General features: G+C 41.4%; 2 protein-coding genes across 13 annotated transcripts in view; one reads left to right on the top strand and one right to left on the bottom strand.

Annotated features, from left to right (window-relative positions):
* The window catches only part of ALKBH8 (alkB homolog 8, tRNA methyltransferase), a 50,840-nt gene extending 35,357 nt beyond the window's left edge, over positions 1-15,483 (bottom strand). The window contains exons 1-8 of one of the 11 annotated variants that reach the window (XM_069014477.1): positions 15,463-15,483; positions 12,680-12,865; positions 8,596-8,736; positions 6,839-7,079; positions 5,647-5,778; positions 4,701-4,796; positions 3,259-3,363; positions 193-263 (exon numbers count right to left, since the gene is read on the bottom strand). In XM_069014477.1, the coding sequence (XP_068870578.1) occupies positions 193-263; positions 3,259-3,363; positions 4,701-4,796; positions 5,647-5,778; positions 6,839-7,079; positions 8,596-8,736; positions 12,680-12,865 (972 nt within the window). In that variant the 5' untranslated portion in view covers positions 15,463-15,483. Of the gene's footprint in view, positions 1-192; positions 264-3,258; positions 3,364-4,700; positions 4,797-5,646; positions 5,779-6,838; positions 7,080-8,595; positions 8,737-9,137; positions 9,239-9,576; positions 9,642-11,373; positions 11,458-11,477; positions 11,545-12,679; positions 12,866-13,126; positions 13,507-13,547; positions 13,585-15,462 lie in introns of those variants that run through there. The other 10 variants (XM_069014496.1, XM_069014486.1, XM_069014505.1 and 7 more) reach the window with 10 other exon arrangements.
* An 8,353-nt stretch (positions 15,484-23,836) lies between these two features.
* Positions 23,837-26,425, top strand: part of ELMOD1 (ELMO domain containing 1) — a 43,358-nt gene continuing 40,769 nt past the window's right edge. Inside the window, exon 1 of one of the 2 annotated variants that reach the window (XM_069014453.1) lies at positions 23,837-24,059. The gene's annotated coding sequence lies outside the window, so the exon portion shown is untranslated. The remainder of the gene's footprint in view (positions 24,060-26,425) is intronic. The other variant, XM_069014462.1, reaches the window with a different exon arrangement.

Below are 26,425 nucleotides of genomic sequence, written 5' to 3'. Positions count from 1 at the left end.
ATCACTGGCAAATCTTCCAGTGACAACGTTGTATTGAAGTTACTTGATTAGGATTTCATATTACCTTTCACATTTGATATTAAGTTTGGATGAATGTGGACAGACACCATGGAAAATCAAATTAACAAATTAACAAAATAAAAATGGAACTTCTCAGTAAAGCATAAGACCACCTGCAAATGTTAAGTGTACCTCAGCTCCCAAACTGAGAGAGATTATTTCATCCTCAAAAGCAGAATGTGTATCAGTATGGGGAGGAATTCCTGTTTTAAAAAAATACAAACAACAAAAAAGTCAATATAATAATAATAATAACAACAACAACAGTAACAGAGTGCTATCTCCATTAGCAAGCCCTATTTTTATGGATGTCCATATGGAAAACTGGGATGTATGGTTGAACAAACCAACCTTATCATAAACAAGGGAATTGCCTTCCATAAGAATTCAGGGCAATTGTCTTATTTACACACCCAGATTAGATGTACACAATTAACTTAAGTGTCTTATATAATCAGTAAAAATACCTACAAGATAGTCCAGGTTAGTCCAAGGCCTCACTCACTCCTGGATGACTCCAAACACTCTCCCTGCTGCAGAGAGCAGCTCAATCACTTCACTTTCCTTGTAGGCAGGTCAGCCCTCAGCACTAACAGTTATGGCACATATAACAATTTTGGGCTTTAGTTCATCCACAATCATGTATTTCTTCCTAACTCTTTTCACAGAGGAGTAATCTCAAATCCCTTTATTTCCTAAGCAAATGACTGCATTAAGGGATTCAGCTTCAGCATTAGGACCTAGTATCTTAGGGGCAGGCACTGTTAGCATCAAGTCCTGCCTCTGTTTTGCACTTCCTAGGCAAACACACATCACTGCTAGGCTAACCCCTGGGTAATACATCTGTCAGTGTGTGTTTGAGTACACACACATAACTGAGGATTGCCAAAAGGACAGTCATCTTTTAGTTTTGTTTTTTAGATTTTTCATTCATATCTGCTAATTGGAAAGAAAACGCCAATCCCTGCAGCTTGTGTCACACATTTTAACACCAAGTGCTAAAACAGCAGTGTGCATACCACAGCAAGATCTCACCACATGGTGGGGAACGGCAGTCAGCAGTGGAGCAAGGGAGAACAGCAGGCAGCTTGGGAGAACTGCAACTACACTGTCCTCTGATCCACTGCAGGCCTAGGCAGAGTAACTCCTCAACCATCCAAACTGAAACAGTTTTATTTGTTTATTAAAAATTCTACCCAAGTTCATCTGGGGCTCTGTAAAGAATTCGTGAGTTGAAAACAATTTTTTCTAACAGTGTCAGTCAGCTCTATAAAGTATCCTTTTTACCTGGCAGATTTTACATCTAGATGTAAATATTCTGAATTCCATTTGTTTCAGTGAAAACAATACAAGTGTTTTATGGGACCAACATTTAATCTGACAGAAAATCAGTGAGACTTGACAACTAAGGACAGATAGATACCTGTTTGTTACGGCTCATAGCTTTGCCTCAGTACAAAGCACTGAGGCTCTGCCTTAAGAGGCACACTGAAGTCTGTGCAATTCACTGTGCAGCAGGGGAACATCGACAGCTCTCTACACTATCACTGATAATTCAGCCGAGGCCACTCTGATCTACCCACCCCATTTAAAGTATCTTATGTGTGGCCCCTCCAGCTTAGATACTCATAGCCATAACTCACTTTCTAAAGTTTCAGGTATAATTTTGAGTGAAAACATGGCTCAGAACAAAGATGCAGACAGTATTAATCTGACTGCACTCTGTACTCATTCATATCCTAATGATTTGTACTTAAGAATGGGTATTTTGCTTTGGGCTTGGGTTTTTGTTTGTTTGATTTTTCAAGAGAACTTGCTTCCATTCCTGATAGAAATCTACAATTCTAACTAATCTCCTCAGATATCCCAGCCAGAAGGGCACAACTGCATCAATTTAACAGATTGTCAGATACACAAACAAATAGGATCAGCTTTTCAGACCCTTGTTCAGTAGACATTGTAATAGATGTGAGACATTAATTCTGAGAGTAAAGCCAATGTTCTTTCTTCCTAAGGACAAATGAGATACTCACTCTGGAAAGCAAGCCAGATACTTAACCTTGATGACTAAGCTTAGCAAAAAGTACAGCATGTGATTTATTCCCTAGAAGTGTGATTAGAAGTTTATTTTTCTTCAGAAGCCTCCAGTTTGGGAAAAATTTTAAAAATACAGTAATTCCTTATTACTAAGATAAGGGAACACTGCTTGCATCATACTTAAGCCTCCATATATCACATACACTAACATTATATCATATGCACTAACAGCAAGAGCCATTTCATGGAGACTATATGCACATTACAGGAAGCAATACAAGTTTGGTGTAAAAAATGCACTTAAATAGAAAACCAAATATGACTACCTATTCCTATATCTCTTTATAGTTAGTTTTTAAACTATGGCCTTGGACTCAAACACCATCATCTTCTGTAACAGTAGTATCAAAAACTGCACTTCTGAACATAAGTTCCCATGTGCAGAAACCAGTATTAAGACTTTAGTTTTGATTCAAAGCATCTCTGGTCACAGAGGAAATACCCTAAGCAAGTGCTTAAATCCTGTCCCTACACCATGTCACAGTTAGATGCTACACTCTTCTGCTTTTTAGGAAAGCTCTACTGGTTTGGCTGGAATGTAGTTCATTTGCTCCACAGTTGCCTGTATGGTGCTATGCTTTGGATTTGTGATGAAAACAGTGTAGATAATACATGGATGTTTTACCTCTTTCTGAGCGGTGCTTACACAGCATCAAGGTCTTCTATGGTTCTCATGCTTCCCTCCCAGCAAGTCAGCTGGGGGTACACAAGAAGTTGGGAGGGGAAACAGCTGGGACAACTGACCCCAACTGACCAAAGGAACATTCCATATGATCATATGACTTTGTGATCAGCAATAACACTAAGGGTGAAGTTTACCAGGGATGTCATTACTCAGGGACTGGCTGAGCACTGATTGGCCAGTAGCCAAGGAGTATTTTTTGCATCACTTGTTTTCCTTTGTTTTATTTTCTTTTTTTTTTACTTACTAAACTGTCTTGATCTCAACCCATTATCTCAATCCTCACTTTTGTCTTCCAATTCTCTTCTACTTCAATGAGGGGAGTGAGCAAGCAGCTGCATGGTGGTTAGTTACCTACCAGGGTTAAACCACAATATAAGATAAAGAGCTCACAATTTTTGAGGGACAAATAAACTTACCTTGTCCAGGTTCATACTGATTTACAGTCAGCTGATCAGGCTTATGTTTGATATATCCCTGCTTTAAGCACTTCTCCAAGAATGGGTTGCAAATTTCAGGAAGACCTAGTTACAGAAACAGAACTGTAAACAAGACAGGACATCTTTTTACAATAAATATAACTGGAAAAATACATAGAAATAGCTTCATATACATGCAAGTCCATCTTTAATAATGATTACTCTGCATCTGTTGCTAACACACACATCAGAACTGGGGGCCTAGTCTTCAAGTCCAATATATTTATAAGATCTCAAAATTACAAAGGCGACTCCTCCAAGGCCTCTGCATTCAGAAGCAGATTAGTACAAATGCAAACTGTAGTATCTGAACACATAAATAAAACCACATCAAACCAGAGGCAAAGTTCCCACCAATTACAATAAAAGAGTTGCAGTCAAGAAGCAAAATTATTATGCAGAGAGTCAGTCGTGCAGAGAGCTCTCCAAAAAATTTATTCTCTGGAAATCTGTTACTGAATTAGATTATATATCACCAAAAAAATCTGCTGAAGTTAAGATGGTCTTGAAACAGGAATGGAAGGCATAGTCCTCCACCGAAGCTTTGGTTTGCTATTTTACCTGAGGACTTGATTGAAAAATTCAACAAATATGTTACTACTATCCCTTCCATGAATCTACTGATTTTTATTTTTAATTGTTTTCCCTCAAGAAGTGTTTATGCTTCTCTCACACACAAAATAGTCTGTGAGACTAGAAAACAATTCACATATCAATCTTCTTACAATGATACAGCTTCACAGTTAAAATCTTAATATAACCAGAATCCTTCTATTGCATGCTACATCCACCCCAGTACACATGCATCACCTTAAACACCTTCAAGTTTTAAAAATAGTAAAATAGGAGAGTTAAATTCCTGTAAATCTAAGTCTATAAGATGACTCACTGGCTTTGCTCTGACTCACAGCTTCCAACTCCAAATAAGTTATTGAAACCTTTACAAAATTGCTTTCAGAGCAAAGGAAATTTTATTTCAGTGTGCATCCAACAAGCTTCAAGCTGGCAGAGATAAATATACACAGCAACATACGTCACACCACCCAAACAAATTAATATGCAATTTGTAACACGCAACTGTTTGATGGAACAAAAAGCTAAAAAGGAATGACAATTACAATCCCAAAAGCCCTATTTGACGAGACCTCAACAAAGGGCAGCAACCTCTGGCTCCAAGTGACTGGACAACAATCTTAAAGCACTCACAATAATTTGGAATGAATCTCAAAATTCAAAGGCACTGTTTGGTGTGTCCTTAAGATTCAGCAAAGGCTCTCCTTTAACCAGAATCTCACAGCCATAACTCAGCGAAGCCTAAAGGCTTTACATAATGGTTCAAACCTCAGGGCAAAATACGCACAGTTTAATATGGAAGTTCTCACCTCCAGGTAATGGTTTGTCTTTATCAACATTATTGTTATCATAGCGAAACTCATATCCAAAATGCTTTACTCTTCTATGCTTTAAGGTCTTCTGGGCTGTAAAAACACATAATTTTAAAAGTTAGACTACATAAAACATTGCAAGCAATTTGCTATGTTTCCCTATTCCATCTGACCTGTTAAGCCTAAACATTCTTTAATTAGCAGTTAAAACAGTGTCTGTCACCCTCATTCTTCATGGTACACACTTCTGCCTTATTATCTTTTGTATTTCATCAAGCATAACATTCACTGCTGTTTTGAGTCAAAGGGATGGTGTTTTTGTATATGCAAGAAGCAGGGAATACCCATTTTTTTGAGCCATGCTTAATGCACCTTTTTCTTGCCCTTATCTCTGAACTTACACCTGATGAATACCCTAGAGATACTTCAAGATCCTTTGCTTTTATCAATCACTAAGTTACATACTAGCTAAGGTCAACATAACTTTTGCATTGCTCCACAGAACAAATTTACACAGCAACTCTGAAATGATTTCCAAGAATTCATTTATTGAAGGATTTAACTCCACAAGCTCAAGTGAAAGCATGACATCATCCAGAACATATGCCTCACTAAGTTATTTTTTACTTAAAAGAAGACACAGCTCTTGAGCTGGGCATCAAATCACAAAGTCTTGTGTTTGGCACAAGACACATAAAAAAGACTTTGTCTCTGGATGCAGGTATGTTATTCAAGTAAATCCATTCTAGAGTATCAATTCAGACCATTTGCCCTGAGGAGCTGATCACCTGCAGTATAAGACCCAATTTCTAAAATGCTAAGAACAAACACAGAATAATTTCTGACAACACATTTACAAAGATGTAGACTTCCCATAACCTGAAACTGTAGGAAAAAACATCATAAAAGTACAGAATGTCTGGATTCCTATAGTTGTGCCCACCATTTTGAGTATCTTCATCTCCTTTCCAGTCAATACCTTCCAACATCCTCCTTTCTTCCTCTGGAGAAATAATCTTTTCAATTACCATTAAGCCTGGAGGCAAGCTTGTAGGAACAGCATTTTGCAAGGAAACTGAGGTATATGAAAAAAAAGAGAATTCTGTCACTGTTTAGAGAAAATAAAACCATGTGTTCCCTATGGGGATATATTTACTTGGTATGAGAATATATTACAGCTGTAGAAATCTATAACAATACCATGAAGTCCTCATTGTGGTCTTATCTGGAGAATGAATGATCCCTTTTTGTCATGCCAAAACAGGGTAAGGCCCAAGTTTTGCATCATTCAAGCACTTTCTAAAAATTTTACTGCATAAGATGAACAACACTTTACACTATTTAAACACAAAACCACTTGTGCTTTCCCTGTCAAAATAATGGTAAACAGAATTTCCCAATCACTTCAAGGTTCTACCTGAATTTCATTTTAATTTTGTAGAATTTTAGCGATTTACCATATCGGCAGATTGCTTCCACAGACAGAGAGTACTCTGTAATCAAATACGTCCAAATACGGAGTACAAAACAATACCCAGGTGAAACATCACTGACATTGGGACATTCAGTTTGCTATCCTAAGAGCTCAAAAAAATCTATTTGCTGGTAGAATGTACAGACCAACACTAGGAACCCTTTTTGCTAGACACTATGAAAGCTCACAGAAAGAGCAACAGTTCTTGTATTAAATAGCTTATAATCAGTCAAAAAAAAAAAAAATCTTGGGGATAAGGGGGAAAAAAAAGATAGAAATTCCATTGTGCATATTTTTCTTCCTGAAGCTGAGCTAGAGATTGCAAGACTAAGGTCACACAAGAAATCCAATAAACTGTCCGGAGATTCACCAGGTTCTTTAACCACAAAACCTTCATGTGCAGTATTGAATGGTCAGGAAATTACTCAAATCTTTTTTTCCCTTTTGCTTCCAAGTAATAGAGTTGAAATTAGAGTATCCTATAATGAAATACAAGGAGCAAAGATTATTTTATGTCCTGAATCTCAGATTCTAGCTTTCATTCTCTGTGTTTACTTATAAAAACTAGTGTGCTTTCATCTATATTTACAACCCAGGAAGTAAAAGCAAAGGGGAGCAGTGTGCAGGAAGCTGGATATATAGGAGAGCAGAAAAACTGTACCTTTTTCCACAAAATTAATATACAGAACAATGTTTTGGTCACAGTCTTCCAGTTTTACTTCCTTTCCATTAAGGGCATTAAAGGCTCCCTTGGCTTCTTCTGTTGTCCTATATTTCACAAATGAATATGGTTTATTTGGTGGCATTAAGAGTGTTTCCATTGCTCCATATTCTTCTAGTATCCTGAGCAATTGCTGTCTACTCATTCCATTACCAAGACCAGCATTGGCAATAACCAGGCTCTAATTGAAAAAGAATTAAAAAAAAAAAAAAGAGCATTAGTGATTATTGTTGGTTCATTTAAAACTAACATTTTACCAAGAGAACAGCACTATAAATAAAATTTAAACCCGTGAGCACTCTTTTACGTATTCTGCACAAGATACTTAGATTCCCATGAGCTTGCCCAGCACACAGTCTGGCTGAAAGCCTTGCAACCTCTATTAGAGGCATCTCCTCAGTTAATGCAGGAGAGGCCTGTGTGTGAAGGACATGCAGAGGTTCAAACCACTCCTTTCACTTAATCTATAAAGACCCCACTACACAACTGCTGCAGCACATGCAGCAACTGATGATGCAATTTGGAGATAATCAGACTCTTGCACAAAGCCTGGAAGCATTTTCTGTATTCCTGACACAAGTTTACCACTAGCACTATGATTTTCTTTCATATCTCACTTATTCAAATGTTCTGTCACCAATAAGGACCTTGCTGGACCCCAGAATTACTCTTTGGATAGATTAGATGGACAATTTGGTACCTGGAACAGTTTCAAGGGGAACAAGTCCCAAATTACAGATCCACTTCCAAGCAACACTAGAAAAACTCAGTCTTTGTTCTAAAGAGTTTACAATATCAACAAGATTGCTGAGTCATTAGCATCTGTCCATGTGGTGTGAAATCTGAGTGAAAATTAAAATAAATTTGATTACAAAAATGTGTAAAGATCTAACTGATCTTTCTACACTTGAATGGGAAGAATTTGCAGGATCGGGATGAACAACCATAGAGTAAATGACACTGCTCTACAGTGTTTCAAACCATTTGTATTTCTTCATAAATGAGAGAGAAATTAGAAACTCTGATTTCCCTTTGTGTCAGCAAATTCCTGTCACTTTTTGCTACATCAGTATCTGTGAGGTCATTCTCTGATCTGCTATAACTCTGCTGTGGCAGAACACTACAAATCAAAAATCTGAATAGCTTTCTGTTTGGTCTCTTTTCTGCAAGGAAAGAGAGAAAGCTGTCCCCATTTCAACAGCAGCAAGTCAGCCAACCAGTCCAACTCCCACAGAACCACAGCCTTAATTTATTTAGGGAAAGAAAACAAAATGGAAAAGAGTTCCAATATTGACATGTTTTTAACAGGGAGTTTAGATGAGACAAATTACACTTGAGAGAGAAGTACAGAGGACAGAAAGGTACAAAAGTTAAAAGCCTGAGAAAATAAAAAAGAAACCACAGAGACAGAGAAGAAAAGTTTATCTACTTCAATAGCATTTCCAATGCTTCCTCCTCCTCAACCCAAGCAACTACTGTTTCAGGTTAAAAAAACCTTATCCAAAGGCCATCCAAGTCTCTCCATAGACAGTGAACTGCTGAAGTAGAGTTCTGCTTTGAAATCAAAGAAGCACAGAAAATCATCAGTCTCGGGAAGTGCATTTGGAAGAACTGCATTTTACAAAAGACACATGTGAGAACAGAACACAGATAAGCAGCATTCTAACACTACCATCAAAATCACAACTGCCAGTCACCTGTGTGGCATGGGAGACACACTCTATGCCCTCATGTCTCATCAGTGTATGTTGAGCTCTGACCTGCTTCCTCAATACCTTCTTCTTCATTTTATGGACTTTCAAATGATCTTCAGTGGTTTTAGCTTCCATGCTGGTGTTCTGGAAAGCAGAAATAACAACACACAGTGAGTGCCCAGCTTGAAAAGGATCTCTCCCAAAAACAGAGCTTTAAAAGATTGCTATGATGCTTGATTTCATTTTCCCATTTTTCTCTTCCTCTTCACTCCTTAATTCACATTCACAGTATTACTACATCCATTTGTGGGTTTTAACCTGTGTGCCCCTCCTGTTTTCACACAGTAGTTTCAGCTAATTTCCTTTTCTCTACTGTCTCTCCAGAGCAGAACATGAGAAAAAAATTATGTGTGGAACTGCCATGAGACTTGTATTGTCTCAGCTTCTCAGTTATTCTCATGCCTCACACAATGCTTGAGTTGGAAATGAAATGTTTGGCTCCTTTTTCCTAATTGCAACGAAGTATGGCATTTGGCCAAACTTGCCTTTCTTGAGAGTAGAAAAACGTGTGCAATACTTAGATGTCGGATGCTCCACACTTCATTCACCACATCTCCCAAGGCCAAACTTAATGCAAATCACATTCCTGTTGTGAGAGGAACAGAAACCTGTGTACATATATATATATCTATATTAACTACTGAATTTCATGGCGACACAGCATTTACCAACCAGTGAGTACTTAAGGGTCACTGGCATTCTCCAGGTTTTGTTGCATTTTTTGCCACTTTTGGTCTAACACTATACTGAGATCATACAGCACCTTCCCACATCTCTCCAAGCTTACATTCTTTTCCTTTCTTTATTCTACTTCCTTCAAATCCAAGGGAAGAGTCCAGACCTCATGTAAGATTATGACAAAGCTCCCAGACACTGATGCAGCTTGACTTTGACTTCATCTGTCCCTACAACATAACCCCTTACCTGTATTCTAGAGGTATCTTCTTTCCTAAAAATCCTCCTAAAAGTGTAGCTGGATAGTCCAACTGCAGTTGTCTGTCCTATTCCATTCTTTTATCATCATCAACATGACAACAATCCTTCCATCTTCTCTTCATGTCAAAAAATGGTTTTGTTTCAGTTATTTTTAAGGAAAAACCTGAAACAAAACTAGGTCAATCACCCCATATGTAATTATTTAATTGTGTCAACTGCCCCAGCAGTCACTCATCCACTTGCATGCCTTCAGGCTTGCATGACTGCAGAGCTGCTTCCCAATACCTAAACTGCAGACACAATCATGACAATATGACAATGTACCACAAAAAATGGTAAAGGTAAAAAAACCCTCATATTAGTATTCACTGCAACTTTGTACTGAATGACTTAGCAAAAATTTTGTTTTAAACAAGCACTAATATGCTACTAAAATAGTTATAAAATATTGAAGTGTTACACAGGAGCTGTAAGTATGTACTCCCTGTGATTGCTGCAGCATCATCAACCTGCACAACTTTTAACTGCACTGCAAGAGAAAAATCTTTAAAGAGAATCAGAATGACAAAAGTACTCTGTGGAAATAAAAGATTCTAATCCTCCAAAAGGAGCAGAGGAAATGCTGCCAAAGAAGACTCAGTCTTTTGCCCTTCCTTTCCACTTACTGGTTCATCCTCCTACCATTCTTCTTCCATTCTCAAACACGATTTTACAGTGGTCTTAAATGAATTTAAGCACTTGTCAACAACAATTTCAAGTAAACATAGCAAGATACTGGTGTGGTAGGCACCAATAATTCTCTCCTGATATGGTTTCAGATGCCTGCTATCAATTTTGAGGTGTCACATGCATAGCTGTAACAGTTTGAACCCTGACTTTCTGACATTATGCAAGTTTTTACACATATCTGACCACATAAAGATCATATTTATATCTGAGCCTGACCAAAAAAAACCCAAAAACCAAAAGACACTGAATAAATTACTCAGCACCAAAATCCATCCTATCACCATTAGATTCTTGACATTTCCCAGGATCTCCTGGAGAGAATTCAAGCACAGCCATGCTCACACGCAATGGAGGCAAAATGCATGAGAATAAAATCTCACAAATAACAAAACTGAAAGAGGGCAGAGTTTCAGAAAAAGGAGAAGACTACTAAAATAATATTCACATGACTTCAGAAATGAAGGGTAGAGGCTGAGAAGATCAATGGGTTACAGAATCAATCTTGATCTCTGCAAAATTATTTTTATTACAGATTTGTTAGGAACTGTCTGGCCTTTCCCTTCAAAGCAACAGTGCTCATAAAGTTTATGCTCATAAAGCTCAAAATGTTTTTGCCTATTTTATACTCTGATTTTTTCCCTTCCCTTCCCAAATCTCTTGGTACTTTCTTAAATAAACATTTTACTTTCCTGATGGCAGACCTGCAAACAGGCCACAGCTCATTCTTTGAAAATAACATGCTTCCTTCTAAAGACAAATAGCTCAAAATAGTTCAAAATATTCTTCACTTAATCAACAGTGTTTAACACACAGAGAGCAATGGTAATCTTAACCTTCATTAGTTAAATAACGATCAAGAAATCTCACCTTGCTTAAGCCAAAAAAAGCACAGTGAGAGACACACATACAAAAAACAAAACCAAAAAACCAACACCCAAAAGCATAAGATAATTAGAAGCCTAGGTACCTGGGAAAAAATAAAAGTCTCATGAGAAGAAGCACAAAAAGTTTTCATCAAGTAAATTCTTCTAAGTGCATCTAACAGGTTACCCTTACCAAGATTCAGCTGATTTGCAGGCCCCTTCAGCAAGCCTACTGTGACCAAGCTGTGCAATTAAAAGATTTCATAGAATCAAAAAATCATTTAGGTTAAAAAAGACCTGTAAGATTGAGTTCAGCTGTTAATCCAGGACTGCCGAGCCCACCACTAAACTCTATGTCCCTAAGCATCACCATCTGCACAATTTCGACCAAAAGGCTTGGCCTGCCCAACTTTACTTGCAACACACAGGTGAACAGAGGTCCACATCTTTACAGCCTACACATGTGCAGGTTCCTCTGGGGAGGGTGTCAGGCCATCCAAAACTACCTCACAGAAAACTGACGCATCTTTGATTTGATGAGTTTACAGAAAGCAAGCAAAAATATAGGACAGGTTAATACTTTGGAACCAGGGAAAGTGGGCTTCTGATGGAAAAGCATGGAGGCAATGCACATCATCCATACCAGTGAGACCACTGTCATGCAGCCTGCAGAACAGAGGACTTCAAACTGAAAAGGTCAGGCCTCTCCCATAACATCTACACCTCTACATACTGGAAGACTTCATCTTATCTCCAGGGAAAGCAGTTCTCAGTTTAGTCAGGCCCTCACAAACTCCCACATTCTCCAGGCAAAAGCAAGTAAGTCATGCCACATTATTCATCAAACTAGCACAGAAACTGAAGCTGAAAGGCTACTTTCTATCCTTTCACGACCACTGAACTAAACTGAACAAGGGACAGATGAGGTGTGATTCAGCTGTCTAAAGCGCATGTAACACTGGCAGAGATGACCTACACCACAACACTCAGCCTTTCACCTGCTGCTCAAGAAGCTGAAGACCTTCCTGATGTGCTGTGTCATGCTTGCCAGCATCACCCTGGTGCCTCCAGCTCCTGAAGGCATCTCAAACAGTACTGCCTGCATGTGTCTGTCTGAATGGGGTCTAAACTCTCTCTTATCTGTTGCATCACTGCAGGAGGCTCAATTCAGCAGGCACAGAAACCAACAGTCCACCCTGATTGCTGAATAAAGGAATCACACTCAACTGTATAGAACTAGGAGAGTTCATTTGCTAGGATCTCACACCTCCTTTAGAAAGGCCAACACGACTACAGAAGAAAAAGGGATAATCCACTGCTGCGTTCACTACTGTTGCCACCTACTTTTACAACATGTATTTTTAAAAAGTAGCTCCTGAAAATACACACTGAAAACGGCTTCCCCTTGCAACGCGAGTTCATGTTATAGCAGGTCACAAAACGGCCTGAAGTTACTACAAAGGTTAATGTAAAGCTTTAAAGCAAGGCAGGAAACTTACCTGCCGTAAAAGTCGCTTCTGAAAACGAAAGTACCTGGTGGCCAGGCAGAGCTGAGCAGCGGCTGTCGGCAGAGGGAGCGCCACGATCAGGGATAAGTTTGGCTCTTTGTTACTCAGTTTTGGCTTGGTTTTGTACCGCAGACACGCCACCACAAACGTATAAGGACGCTGTATACACACAGACATCTGTGAAAAAAAAATACATTCAGGAGGCCCGAAGGTGAGATTTAAGAGCTCCAGCACTGGCCAAATGCGCCTGAAGGCGCCAGCACATCCAGGCACCAGCACGTCCCCGCGGCTATCCTGTCCCACCTCTGCCAGGGACAGCCAGCGGCGAACCTCCCACCGACACCCCCGCAAACCCGCGGGCTCTGGGCAGTCGCTACAAACAGCAACGATAATAGGAATGTGCCTTAGAATCACATAATTTTAAGAGTTTGAATAGACCTTAAAGATCAGCCACTCCCAAACCCCGTGCCATGGGCAGCGGCGCGTCCTACTAGACCAGGTTTCTCAAGGCCTTGAACACTGCCAGGATTGCGGCATCCACAACCTCCCTGTGTAACTTGTTCCAGGGCCTCACCACCCTTACGGCAGGGTCCGTTCCGCTTTGCCCTGAGCAAACACGGGGGAGGCTGTAAAAGCTGTGAGGCAGACGTAGGGACTGACTTGGCCTTCTCCCCCTTACACCACCTCGTCCTGACAGGGACAGAGCCAGAGCCGCGGCCAGGCCGCCGCAGGCTCTGCTCCCCGCACAGGGCGGCACGGCGGGCAGGGGAGCCAGCGGCAGAGGCCACCTCCGCTCCCGTCCCGAGCAGGAGCCGGGCAAGGCCCAGGCACTGCAGCCCCGGCCCGGCGGGCGCGTTACCTGCAGGAGGCGGCCATGTCGGGGCGGGCACCCGGCACCAGCGCCGCCCCCGCCGCGCCGGCACGGCACCACCCCGCCCCGCTGCCCGCGGAGCGCTGGTCTGCGGGGGAAATTGACGAGGAAATTGACGTGTGTCGCTTTGTCACAGACCAAGGAAGCCAAGCTTTGAGGTTCAACAAGACCAAGTGCCGGGTCCTGCACTGGGGTCACAGCAACCCCAGGCAGCGCTACAGGCTGGGGAAGAGTGGCTGGGAAGGACCTGGGGGTGCTGGTCGACAGCAGCTGAACATGATCCAGCTGTGCCCAGGTGGCCAAGAAGGCCAATGGCATCCTGGCCTGGATCAGCAGTGGTGTGGCCAGCAGGACCAGGGCAGTGACCGTCCCCCTGTACTCGGCACTGCTGAGGCCACACCTCCAATCCTGTGCTCAGTTCTGGGCCCCTCACTGCCAGAAAGACATTGAGGGGCTGGAGTGTGTCCAGAGAAGGGCAACGGAGCTGGGGAAGGGTCTGGAGCACAAGTGCTGTGAGGAGCAGCTGAGGGAACTGGGGGTGTTTAGCCTGGAGAGAAGGAGGCTCAGGGGGGACCTTACTGCTCTCTACAGCTGCCTGAAAGGAGGGTGTAGCCAGGTGGGGGTTGGCCTCTTCTCCCAGGTAACAAGTGACATAGGCTTAAGCTGCAGGAGGTTCAGGTTGGACATTAGGAGTAATTTCTTCATGGAAAGGGTGATTAGATCTTGGAATAGACTGCCCAGGGAGGTGGTAGAGTCACTGTCCCTGGAGATATTTAGGAAAAGACTGGACGTGGCACTTAATGCCATGGCCTATGTGACATGGTGATGTTAGGTCAAAGGCTGGACTTGATAATCTCCAAAGGTCTTTTCCAACCTAACTGACTCTCTGATTTGCTGGCAGCAACCAGTGCTGTGTGCCAAGATTTCCCAGTGACCAGGCCAGGGTTCTCCCGCGGCATGCGGCCGTGTCTTGGGATAGGGACATCCATGCTGGGAGGATCCAGGGCAGTCAGTGTGGCAAGGGGAAGGGAGTGAGCGACCCCCTACAACTACTTTCCATGGGCACACGCTTACTGTCACTGTGCCACCTCCTGTTCCTGCTCACTCCATGCTTCCCAACTCCACTTGCCAGCAGGCCCTCCCCGTGCCACCTTTTCTCCAAGTGGAGCCAGCTCCTTGTCATCCTTCTCTCCATCCATGAAGTGTCCCTCTGACTTCACACAGAACAAGTGCAATGGTTTAACCCCCACATGCAGTGGGGCACCATCCCTCAGCCCCACACCTCCCTCCACTCCTTCATTGGAACCTCCTCCAGCACAGAGGATCCAAAACCAGGTGGGGGAAGCCACCTCCACACTGCAGGTTAAAGACAGCTTCCACCAGGCCAGGATGGATTAAAGACAGCATCATGGCTTCTCCCAGGCCTTGGTGCTCACCAGAAGAGAGCATCCCCTGGACAAGCCACCATTATAGCCAGCACTGATCACATTACCTTTGGCATGTCCCTAGAGATGGAGGAAGATAAAACCATGCCAGTCCAGGAAAGGCCATGGGAAGACCAAGCCTCTGGTTGTACATAAATATTCCACTGCACCACTCTTGACCTGGCCAGCAACCTCACTAAGGTTGTGAAGTGAGCCCACACTAGTGAGAGACCTGCCTCGCTGAAGGGAAGCATCTCCACACCTCACTGACTCCCTGCGGAGAAAGCGGTCCCTTAAATTAGAGATACAGTGTGTAAGCCTTCACTTCGTTTTTCTTCTTCACAGGCAAACCAAGCTTTATACTATGCCCCTAGACATAACCTTTCCCCTTTCTTTATCCAAAATGCTGGGATTACCTACTTTTTGTTTAACTGACAAATATTCTACTTCTCACTGCATCTTATTACTGAAATACTCACCCTTTTTATTTCTCTCTCTCTCTCCATTTAAGTACCAAGCTGGTTTTTATTTTTCCTCCCTCAGCCTCCTGTGGGTATGTAACCTTTCTCAGCATCAATGATGCGTGGGATTCCCAGGCGGGTGGTGTGTCAGGTGACTGATGAGCCTGTAGACAGAAGCCAGTTCCTCAAGTTTTTCCCAGATGCACACTCTGGAGGAATCTACCCATGGCTGTGCTTACCCGGAAGTAAACAAAAAACAAACAAGCAAACAAACAAAAAAAATTCCAACCAAATGAAAAACAACAACAAAAAAATCTTTTCTTTTTCCCTTGGAGTGTATTCCATGTCCAGTGCTAGGGACACAGCTGTTCCATGTGCAGTAGGTACAACTGCACTAAGCATGTGAGGCTGACAGGGCATATCCACCAGCCTGTAATATTTGGGAGGTAGGAAGTATTTGCTCAGAAGGGTGGTTCCACTTCTTTTGCGCCACCACAGTCTGTGCCATTACATCACTCTCTTTTCTTGACCCACAGAGTGGATAGCAAAATGTTGTGATAGCACCTATCTTCTGCCTAAGTTTTCTTATATGTGAAGTGTGACTATTAACTACCTACCTAATAAGAGTATAGTATAGAGCTTGTTAAACTTTGTAAACACTAAGTCTTATCTTCATCTGGTCATCTTGTGAGCCAGAATGGATGGGGAAAGAACAACCAGGCCACATCAACAGCTGCTGTCTCTATTATAATATTCTCCGAGGCTCTCAGCCCTGGAAACCATCCAACCCTGAAAGGTACTGAAAGGATGATCCTGATGGTACCAGTTTGTAATTCCTTACCAATTTGCTTTGACAAGTGGAAAATACCTGCCCAAAGGTTGTTTCTCCTAAGTGCCCACATTCCAGATTCTATGGACTCTCCCTTCTATGTGCGTGTCCATGTGTGTTCTCTGGGGGAGAACAAAATCATGGCATGCAAATAACATTTCCTTTGATAATGCATCAAGGTTTTGATTCTATAAACAACATCCTCACATACGAAATTTCCACCATTTAAAATGAATAACCAGTTAAAGGCTGGTTAGGGGTTTAATGCAAGATTATTTCAAACCAGAACTGTTATGCCCTTCATGATTCAAGCCCAGAAGCCCTGTGCATTCTCCTCCCGTGGTAGATAAGATGGGTACAGACTCCTCCTACAGATACCACAGTGCTTATTGACCACAAGTAAAAATACATCTCCATTAATAACATTATGACTGACTAACCCACAACAGAGTCCACAGAAGTGGGGATTCAAATACATTTACCTTTGATGTTATTATAATCCCTGATTTAAAGTGCTTTAGCAGAAAACTCAATATTTCTTTTTAAAGATCCCTTTTTTGTAATTATAATATTTTGGTTTTAAACTTCAGCAAGTATTCTAGTTTGATATTAAGTCATAATAGTTTTCTTAAGAAAAGAAAGGTTTATATCAGAAAATCTTGGCTCTGGCTCTATTTTTTTTTAAACTGATAATGAGGAAACATGTTCTAAAGCAGAATATCATGCTCCTATTTAGTCATAGGTGAAAAATAAAATCCTACTGACTTTTCTCAGGAGCAAATTACACTATTTGCTATGCTGTTAGCTATTTTATCTTTGCCAAATTCCCAGGGAGAATCAAGGCGTTAATCAGTCCCTGGGAATTAACTTCATACAATAACAAGTAAACACTTCCATTTCCTTCAACAAACAAGAGGTTACTGGTCTGTAGGTGGAAAGACAATCTTACTCCCTTTTATAGCAAAGCAAGCCAAGCCATGCTTTAGCCTAATGTGATCACACTGGATTTCCATTATTTTCAAGCCCAATTAAAGGGAATTGCAAGAAGATAGGATTTTCTATATCAAATCTCTTGGTGTAAGAAACTGCAGTTTAAGAATCATGACAAATAGGATATATTTCAGGATAGCTGTTTGTTACAGAAGTAAGAAGAAACCTCTTAGCACAAAATCCAGCTCAAAATCACCCATGACTAGTCCTGTAGAGAAGTACTGTAATAAAGGATGAGACACAAGATGAATTGTTTTAGGATAGCATTCATGTAATAGTTCAGCACTTGGACAAATATGTGTTGACCTAAATTCAAAATGTGCTGCTGCTGCTGCTTGTGATAATAAAACTCTCCATAACAAACCTCTGCAATGCCAAGGGCTTATATTTTTCAGGAAGAAGGCAAGGCTGGCTCTGTGCTGCATGTCATTTCTATTCTGTGTTTGTGCTGTTCAATGCTAGATTTCATATTTCTTTCTAAAAAAGAAAAACAGTCAGAAAAAAAGCATCTTTTAGAAATTTTTTAGCAATTGCATAAGACTGAAAGAGACATGAGAGGTCTGGGTCCTGTTAAAATCAGTGGGATTTTCAAATGCTAGTGATCAAAATGCTTCTATTCTCAAGAGACTTAAAATGTCAAGTAATATCAGTATGCTTTCTGATTTCTAAGCTTTAGGCTACATTCTGTTCATACCTCCAAACTTTTTCAAGCTTTTTTCACAAACATAAGATTTCGGAGTACTTTTTTTCCCTTTTCCTTTAATAAAAGCTGCAGTTTTCCTGAAATCTCAAGACTCAGTGTACTGGAACTTTAAGAAATACACTAAACAGCATAAATCTCATGGTAAAACTGTAGTATTTGGCAACACTGTGTTTCTGGCACGAATGCATGATTCTTGGCAGGTTCACTTCCACTGTTACCAGGTGTGCTCCTCTTGTGGAGCAAGTTTCTTTAGCATGATGACACAGCTTTTTCAGAGCAGGGATATTCCAGTTCTGTACTGGGACAGCTACAGATCTGGTCATCTAGAGAACCAAACCGGACAGTGAATGTTTAGGATTGAACAGGGGTTAGCTAAACTGAGCGCTTGTGCTATGCCATGAGATTGCACTCATGAAGTTCAAGATTCTTTATTAGAGACAGGGAGGAACAGCTTTAACTTCTGTTGTCAGACACACTGCAAAGGCATGCCTACACTGCTGGGTGACCATTAATATTGCACTAGAACTGGGAGCGCAATCTGTCAGCCCCAATAAACAGAAAAACTTTGATCCTTTTCTGGTAAATCTTCAGAAAATCTGTGTGATCTTTCAGGCATAAGACAGAAATTACTGTTAATTATGGTGTGCATACTATGAGTCTGAAATTACTGCATTATACCAGTGCAAAGAATCAGCTCTTGAGAGGTCCCTGCAACATGTGGACACAGGTAATTTCTTGATTTGATTGAGGAAGAACCCAAGAGATGTAAAATCCCTGGGCAAAACTACTGGAAAGAATAATATCCATGAACTTAATTCAGAAATTTCCAGTGAAGCTCCTGCCAGCTTTTTCTGCCCACATAAAACCTCTCAGTGAATGGTCCTCGGCCTTCAAAGTCCCACATGCAGCAATACTAAGAAAACCATACATTGCATGAAATTGTTTTGTCCTCAGTTTTAATTTTCTTTGGGCATTAACAATCTTGGCAACTTAGGGCTTTAAATCTTTCTAAAGCCATGCAGGCTTTGAAGAAAAGATGATAATTCTCTCCTGAACAGGAATTGTTGCTCTCACTGCCCATGTGACTCTTTCTTTGCAGTTCAGGCGAAGTTTAGGTGAGATCTTTTGCCTGGTACACTTTCTGGGGTGTCAGAAAAGTAAGATGAAGTGCTGGAAGAACTATACAAAATATTTATTTCCCTCTAAATCACTAAACCTATCAACACATGGTCTAGTTTAGCCTTGAAAGCAATGTTGTAGGAAAGATTCTCACAAAATGTTTCTGTTTTCTCTGACACAAAGACTGAAAATTGTCATCCCTTCAAAGTCTGAATGTACTTTACATTCTCTTCCTGATCTTTATGCCTGTTTTACATTTAAAAAAATAGGAAATACAATCTTTTAAAAATACTGTTTGAACTGTATTATACTCTTCTGGCCCTACAGTCAAAATCTTACAGTAACCTGGCAAAACTCAGTTCTGTCACAAGCAATTAGGATTTGATAGGCATTCAGGAAGCAGTGCGACCTTGCACAGGGATCCTCCCTGATATCTACACTGGGCAGGCAGTCTGCCTTCCTGCATATCTTTGGAAACCATTGTTTCTCACAGTTATAACTTCAGGGCATAAATGTATCATAAGAACAATCATGGAATATTAGGCTCTGATTCTGTCTACTTGAGCAATCAATACATTTTTAGGGATGCAGTGCTTGCAGTTTGGACACAATCTATGAAGTTAATTTTTAAAGACATAGTACTGTTTACAGAAGAGAACAAAATATTACATTTCCATCATAAGTGAGATCCTTGGTGCCCCCACTGACTGGAGAGAATATTGCAATGTATTCCTTAGACTGGGGCTCATTCTTTCATCTCCTTTCAGGCATCATCTTAGGAGAACTCATTAGCTGTTGCTCATGCAATAGGTTTACTGTCTTTGTAAGAAGAATACCTGTGCAACCGTAAGTTAAATTTTTCTGAACAAAAACATGGTCAGATGCTTGGGTCATCCCATTTGCTGCTCTTGTAATCTAGTTTTCATTATTTCTCTGGATCTATGTGCACACTTGTCATATCTGGAAAACAGGAGTTGTAAGTTTTTAAACTGAATAGGCAAAAAAAAAAAAAGATGCATCCAAACTTAGTGATTTTTTTTTTTACAAACACCACTTGTCTGTGAGTCAGTTTGCTGATCTGTATGACATTTACATAAATATTTACCCAAATCACCATGGGTTGTGAATCTTCATGAAGCATTGTTGGTGAAACACATTTTAATCTATGAATGAAGTGTAGCACATGCATTCAGAGTATGGCTGTAATTAATGGTAGACGATGAATGAAAAGAATAGATTTAAAATATTCACATCACCTTTTTTTTTTCCTTGTTTGAAATTGATTTAAAATTTTTCTCCTATAATTGCAATTTTTTTTTTTTTTTCACACAGGCATAATATGGTTGGTACACATTTTGGTGATTATTAGGGTACAGTTTCAGCATATTCGAGTTTGTTCACTTTTATTAAGAGAAAAAAGCAGGTGTTGCTAGCATATAGTATTTGAAATTCATGTCTACATCACTTTATTTTACTCTATGTAGAAATGTCAATCAGAATGATTTAAATTAAAATATTATAACATTAAATGCTCTTAACTCATATGCAGATGAAGTCTTTTCTGGCAAAATTCTTTGCTTCAAGAAATGGGTAAACTAAATGAGCATACTGGCTGCTTCCCTTAGCTGTCATCTCTCTAAAGGCTCTGTGAGTAAGCCTGACACACTTCATCTCTCACGTTACCATCATCTACATGCTTCTGTTAGTGTCTCCCGTGTTAAACTTTATGGCATCTTCTGTCAAAGGAATACAAGTGAGGCAAAGTGTGGGACTGGAAATGAACGAAATAACTAGGAGATTGGTTTAAAAAATTATCATGAAGCCTGTGTGCCCACTGCCCTAGTTGCTATAATATCAGTGTATATGAGAGCCATATAATTCACCATTGCAGGACAATCTGTATTTGATGCTTATCCTAAGCCAGGCACAAAGAATTGCCACCTGACAAGAATCCCTTCAAAAGGGGCAGTTGAGGAAATGTGAGAACAGCCTGAGAAGCTTGTCATTTATGGAGAAGGTAGCCTAACTTCTGCTGAGTGAAAACTAGAGGGATTGATAATCTGAATTACAGATTTTGAAAACTGAGGTAAGAAAGTTCCTTATGGAAATAGGGAAGGTTTTCCTATTCCTTCCTTATCTTTTCTTACTACAACTTTTAAGATTATTCCAGCAGTACTAGGATTGTTAGGTAAAATACATTCTTTCTCTTGTCTATTTTAAGTCAAAGAATACAAGTGTAGCTGAAGAATTTCTGCCACCTCTGTATTGTCACAAAATGAAAAATGGTACTTGTTAAAAAAGAAACAAAATAATACTATAAAAATATTAACTAAAATATAACTCCTTATGGTGCATTTAATAATGCTTGGGTAGCACATTGTCTGAGAAAAGTGCTGGGTGGTGTCAAAATAGTTAGGTTCTTCACAAGGACACAGCACATGTCCTTGTTATCAATTTCGTCTTTATCAGTAATTTCTGTAACAGCAAGAGCTTCTATCCAAAATAATAAGGACTTGAGCTTTTGATTTTTTACCAATATCTGAGCAAGGTATGTTGCTATCTGTTTTTTCTGCTGCTTCTGTCACCTTCTTTCCAATGCTAAATTAATCAGGCAGGTGACCTTGCTGGTTTTTATTAAGCACAGCGGGCTGTATGAGCTATTGCTGGAAAAGTGTGACATTGCTCAACTAGTGGGGTCCTACATCTATTTTTTTCTTATATGGCTTCACTGCCATTTCTAAGTACAGGCTATATTTCTGCTGTCATGCACAGTTTCTTTCATTTGCCATAAATTAAAAATAATTATTCTGCTAAAAGGAAAGTACAGCACAATAAAATATTCTCTAACTGCTTATAAACAAAAGAGCTTTTTATAAATTGCTGGTTTGCCTCAAATTTCACGAAACAATGATGCTGAACATAGGAGTCATAGTAACCTATTGAGTGACTGGGTACATCAAACTGAAATTTGACAACAGGGGTCTCAAAAAAATCCAGGCAAGTCTGAAATGGCACTGCATGACTACAGTACAGCTATGTACCACTGCATGATTCCAGAGAATGGGCAGGAGGCCATCTGGAAGCTCCAAACATGTTGGTCTGATCCCCTAAGTTTGCCATAACAGTAATGGAATAAGTCAATAAGGTTTTCCATCTTACATTTTGGATTCCTCAGTATTTGTGAACAAGAGCGTGTCCTGTGGGAAAGTAAGGCTACTTCTGTAGCAAGAATCTGGCTTTTCATGCTCATGATTCATCTTGCATAATTATGAATGAATTATCTTACAAATCTCTGTTCCTAGATTTATTTTGGGAAGCATAACTGAACTCTGCTCCTGAAGCCCCTGAAAAGTCCCCCAATTTAGAGTTTATTTTGTTCAGACATCTACAGACCTGCAGCAGCTCCTCTGGCCTAGTGCCGGAGAAGTTTCTGACAGGCACAGGTCCTAAAGGCCAGGGTCTGATGTGTTCCTAAGGACTGGACATCGTTGTGATATAGTAATTAGAAATACTGCCATAATGCAGGAGACAGGAGAAAGAACTACTTTTCTAGTTGCATTGATGCATGGAATTAAGCTTGGAAGATTACTTCAATGTGCAAAGCATGATGTAAATAAGAGATAAGGTGGTAAAGCTGTAGTCTGATACCAACTGTTGAGTTGTTCCATTGAGCGTTGGACCTCATTTGCTGATGGATCACACAGCCATAGTGGCTGCTGGGACCTTCTCCATCCCTGCCATTCAGTCAGCTCTGCAGGGCACAGCACCTGCCAGCCAGGTGCATTGGGCATGCTGATGGCAAGTGCAAGAGAGACTACGTAGCTCTAGCTAGGAGGAGAATTAAATACCAGTCTGCTTTGCCTTAAGACAGGAACAGCGTTTCCTAGTCATTAAATGTTTAACACAACGACCCTAGTGTTTTCACCATACTTCTTGAATGTGACAGTTGATTATGGGATCAAAATGACTGAAAAAGGAGATTCAGAAGAAATTAAACCATGTCCCTGAAAGAGGCAGGCAGAAAGCTATTTTCAAATTAGGCATAGAAAACACTTAGAAAAATAGGTTAATAAGCATTTTCAAAGGACTTCTGAAAACATGAGACTATTGGCCAATGTTGGGATGCCAGTGTGGCCTGACAGCCTGCTCACAGCTTCAAAGGAACATCTGGACAGATGCATGCAGCAGCAGGGATGAATGAAACACAGACTACTTGCCTACTGGCAGTAGATACTACACTGGGCAACTTTAAATTATTCTGTGGATGCTGCAGACAACGGTTGTTATCCTCTTAGAGGGGAGAGCCATATAAATAGAATGATATGCCTATGATCCCGACTAGGTGACTTTAAACTTTGAAGACCAAAAGCCTTCAGGATATATACTGTTGGGGAAGAAAGGACACTGAACTGCTTGACAGGTCGGTGGGATGGGATATGGAGGAAGGATACTGGCTCGCTGAATACTACCCCAGCTAGCCAGGACCTTAACACCTTGGAGATGTTTCCCGCTTTCCTGTAGGACCTTAACTGTACCACCTGTATCACCTTAACTGTGACTGGATTCCCCTGAAGAGCAGACAGGTATCGCCTTTCCTCGGCAGGCGCGGGGAGAACGAGGTGGGGGGAAGGTCTCGAAGTCCAGGGATGAGAGGTGCATTCTGCGCTGGGGCCGGGACCGATAGCAGGCGGCGCGCAGGGAGCGCCCACGCGCGCCTTGGCTCCCGTCGGTCCCCGGCCCCTTCCCCTCCCTGCGGGGCGGGCTCGGGCCCCGCCGCAGCCTCCCCCCGCGCTCGCCGGTAGGCGGCACCGCCACCCGCCTTCCTCCGCCTCCTCCTCCTCCTCACCTTCGCCGGGCGCCGCGCCGGGTGACCCAGATCGCGTCGGCGGCGGCAGCTCCGTGTCCCTCCCGGCGAGGAAGGACGGCTCGGGACGGCGGCTGCGCTGCGCCGCGGGGATGGAGCGGCGCGGAGCGGTGAGTGCGCGGCGGCGGCGGGCCCCGGCCGTGGCCCCGCGGGTCGCTTAGCGACGGGAGGCGGCTCCGGGCATCGCATCGCAGCTCCCTGCACCGCTTCCCTCCCCCGTTCACCGCCCGGCGGTGGGAGAGAAGTTTTGCCCCTCTGAATGCGGGACGCTTTATGGAAAGACCTTGCGGCGTAAGGAAATTTGGAGACGCTGAGTGGTTTGCGCATTTGGGGGGTTCTAGTTGATTTTTAAAATTTTTTATTTAATTTTTTTTTCTGACTGCCCCATCCTTTATAATTGTACAGGAGGAGGCCGGCACTGGGCGGCCGCCAGGCGCACGGCTCTGCGGCTCCGCAGTGGGCTCCGCGCCCTGCCCTGCCCCGCAGCCCGCCCTGCGCGGGGCCGCTGGCCTGGCTTGCCCCGCTGCACCTGCCCTGCGCTCTGTGCACTTCACTTACACAAACGTGCGCACATGAGAATGATGACTTTTTTTTTCCATGGCACTCTCTTCTTCCCTGCCTCCCCTTCATCCCCCCTACATGGTCATTGTGTATTGAAGTTACACTTGGTCCGAGTTTACTCCAGGATTGATGTCTTTGATGTTTCCCTTTGTCCTCACCGTTCCTGCTTTTCTTGCAATTTCCTTTAAAATCGCTAAAAGAGAGTAGCGAAAGTGTATGTCAGAATGGGGGCGGTGGGGGGGAGGGAAGAACACCACCTTTGTCCCAATTCAATCAACTCAACAGATCACAACAAGCTGGTTTTTTTGTGACAAAGGCATTTGAAACAAAGGAGCCATTTTAGAAACTGAAAGAATTTTATTTTGTGGCTTGCATGCTTTAGTAAATCCAGGTTTTCGTTCTTTTCTCTTCTGCTCCCCGCTGCCCTCCTCCTCCACTCCCCGTTATTCTGATTTATCCTAAAATGAAGTAGAATAGAAAAAACATCATTTCTAAAATCCTGCATCATCCCTGTGCTCTAGAACAAGCTTACTGGTTGCCTTCTGTTTCAAACGTCTCATTGCGCATTTTTAAAGAATGTTATTTTGTACTGGTAGATCAATGAATAGTTGAATCAGTTGAGTGTGATAAGAACATCTCATCTGCCCGGGAACAGAACAGCAAAAGCCTCATTATGTGTAGTAATTTGGTAGGTGTTGCACACTTATATCTATTTAGCAAAGTGCAGATTCAGGTGAGATTTACTGATTCTTAGGAGTGCCTGCTTTTCTCTGACTGTCTTAAAAAATGTGGGCCACTGCGTTACCAAACCGAACAGGTGGAGCTGCATCTAGAAATATCCTTTGACTTGTTCAGTTCTCATAATCTGCATATCATTTTAAGCAATATTTCAACTAAAACTAATGCAAAACTACGTTGCTGTAGCAATTGACTTATCATCAAGGCTAATAGAAGCTTGGAGACAGGAAGCCTATGATTTTCAGGAGTGAAATCATGTGACAGCATCAGATGCTGTATGTATCACTCTAAACAGAAAATGGGCAGAAGATAATTCCAGGAAAGCACCAAACAATGGAAAAATCGTGCAACGGAATGCATTTGTTAACTTTCCTACTGGCTCACTGATACACAGTAAAACATGTTCTGCTAGTTAAAAACCTGCTGTGGCTGAGCATATAACCAAAGTGTCTACGAATCCTTAGCCTGCTCAAGTTTTGAGACAGGGCTTTATTAACCGTGGGAGAGCATCACATTAGCTTCACTGACATGTGTGAACCCAAGAATTTCCTGTGATCAAACATCTTCCTGTTGCTCTTGACAGGGAATTTTCAGCCCTCTGAGCTAAACTATACTTAAGTGGTAAACTTCAGGGCTATGTTGCATTAAGTGGTTATTTTGTTATCTATCATCTTCCCTGCACAAACAGACTTGGTGCTGGCTGTGGGGAAAATGTTGTTGCACAAATACTGGTGTATGTAGGCCTCTGGACTGGTGCTAGTATTTAAATAATCTTGTATTTTAAAGTTGTGCAGAGAATCTGTACTTGCGGTTAAGCTGTGATCAACTATAAACCAATTTAAACAAAAATTATGTTCAGTTGTACAGTCAGGGCATTATAACTATACAGAGCCAGGCAAGCTTTATTTTTCCCAAGGGGTCATTTGAAGTGTTAGCAGAAAATTGCAAGAAGAACAAGCTTGGGTTGCCTGGAGATAAAATCTTGTTGGATTTAATGCCCTCTGGCTCATAAGACTACTTCTTTTTTTATTTTTTTTTATGAACATCTGCTCAGCTTTCTTGATTGGAAAGCTTCTTTCATTTGACATTCCTTTTAAATCCTTTGCTTGGTAATGCAGGGCAAAGGACAGCATGAAATATGTTAGTCTCTTTGAATACAAGCTTTGGGAAGGAGGCC

Source organism: Aphelocoma coerulescens, chromosome 1, assembly GCF_041296385.1.
Source record: "Aphelocoma coerulescens isolate FSJ_1873_10779 chromosome 1, UR_Acoe_1.0, whole genome shotgun sequence".
Lineage (NCBI taxonomy): Eukaryota > Metazoa > Chordata > Aves > Passeriformes > Corvidae > Aphelocoma > Aphelocoma coerulescens.
Note: the sequence above shows the minus strand (reverse complement) of the source record. Positions and strands in the feature narration are given on the sequence as shown.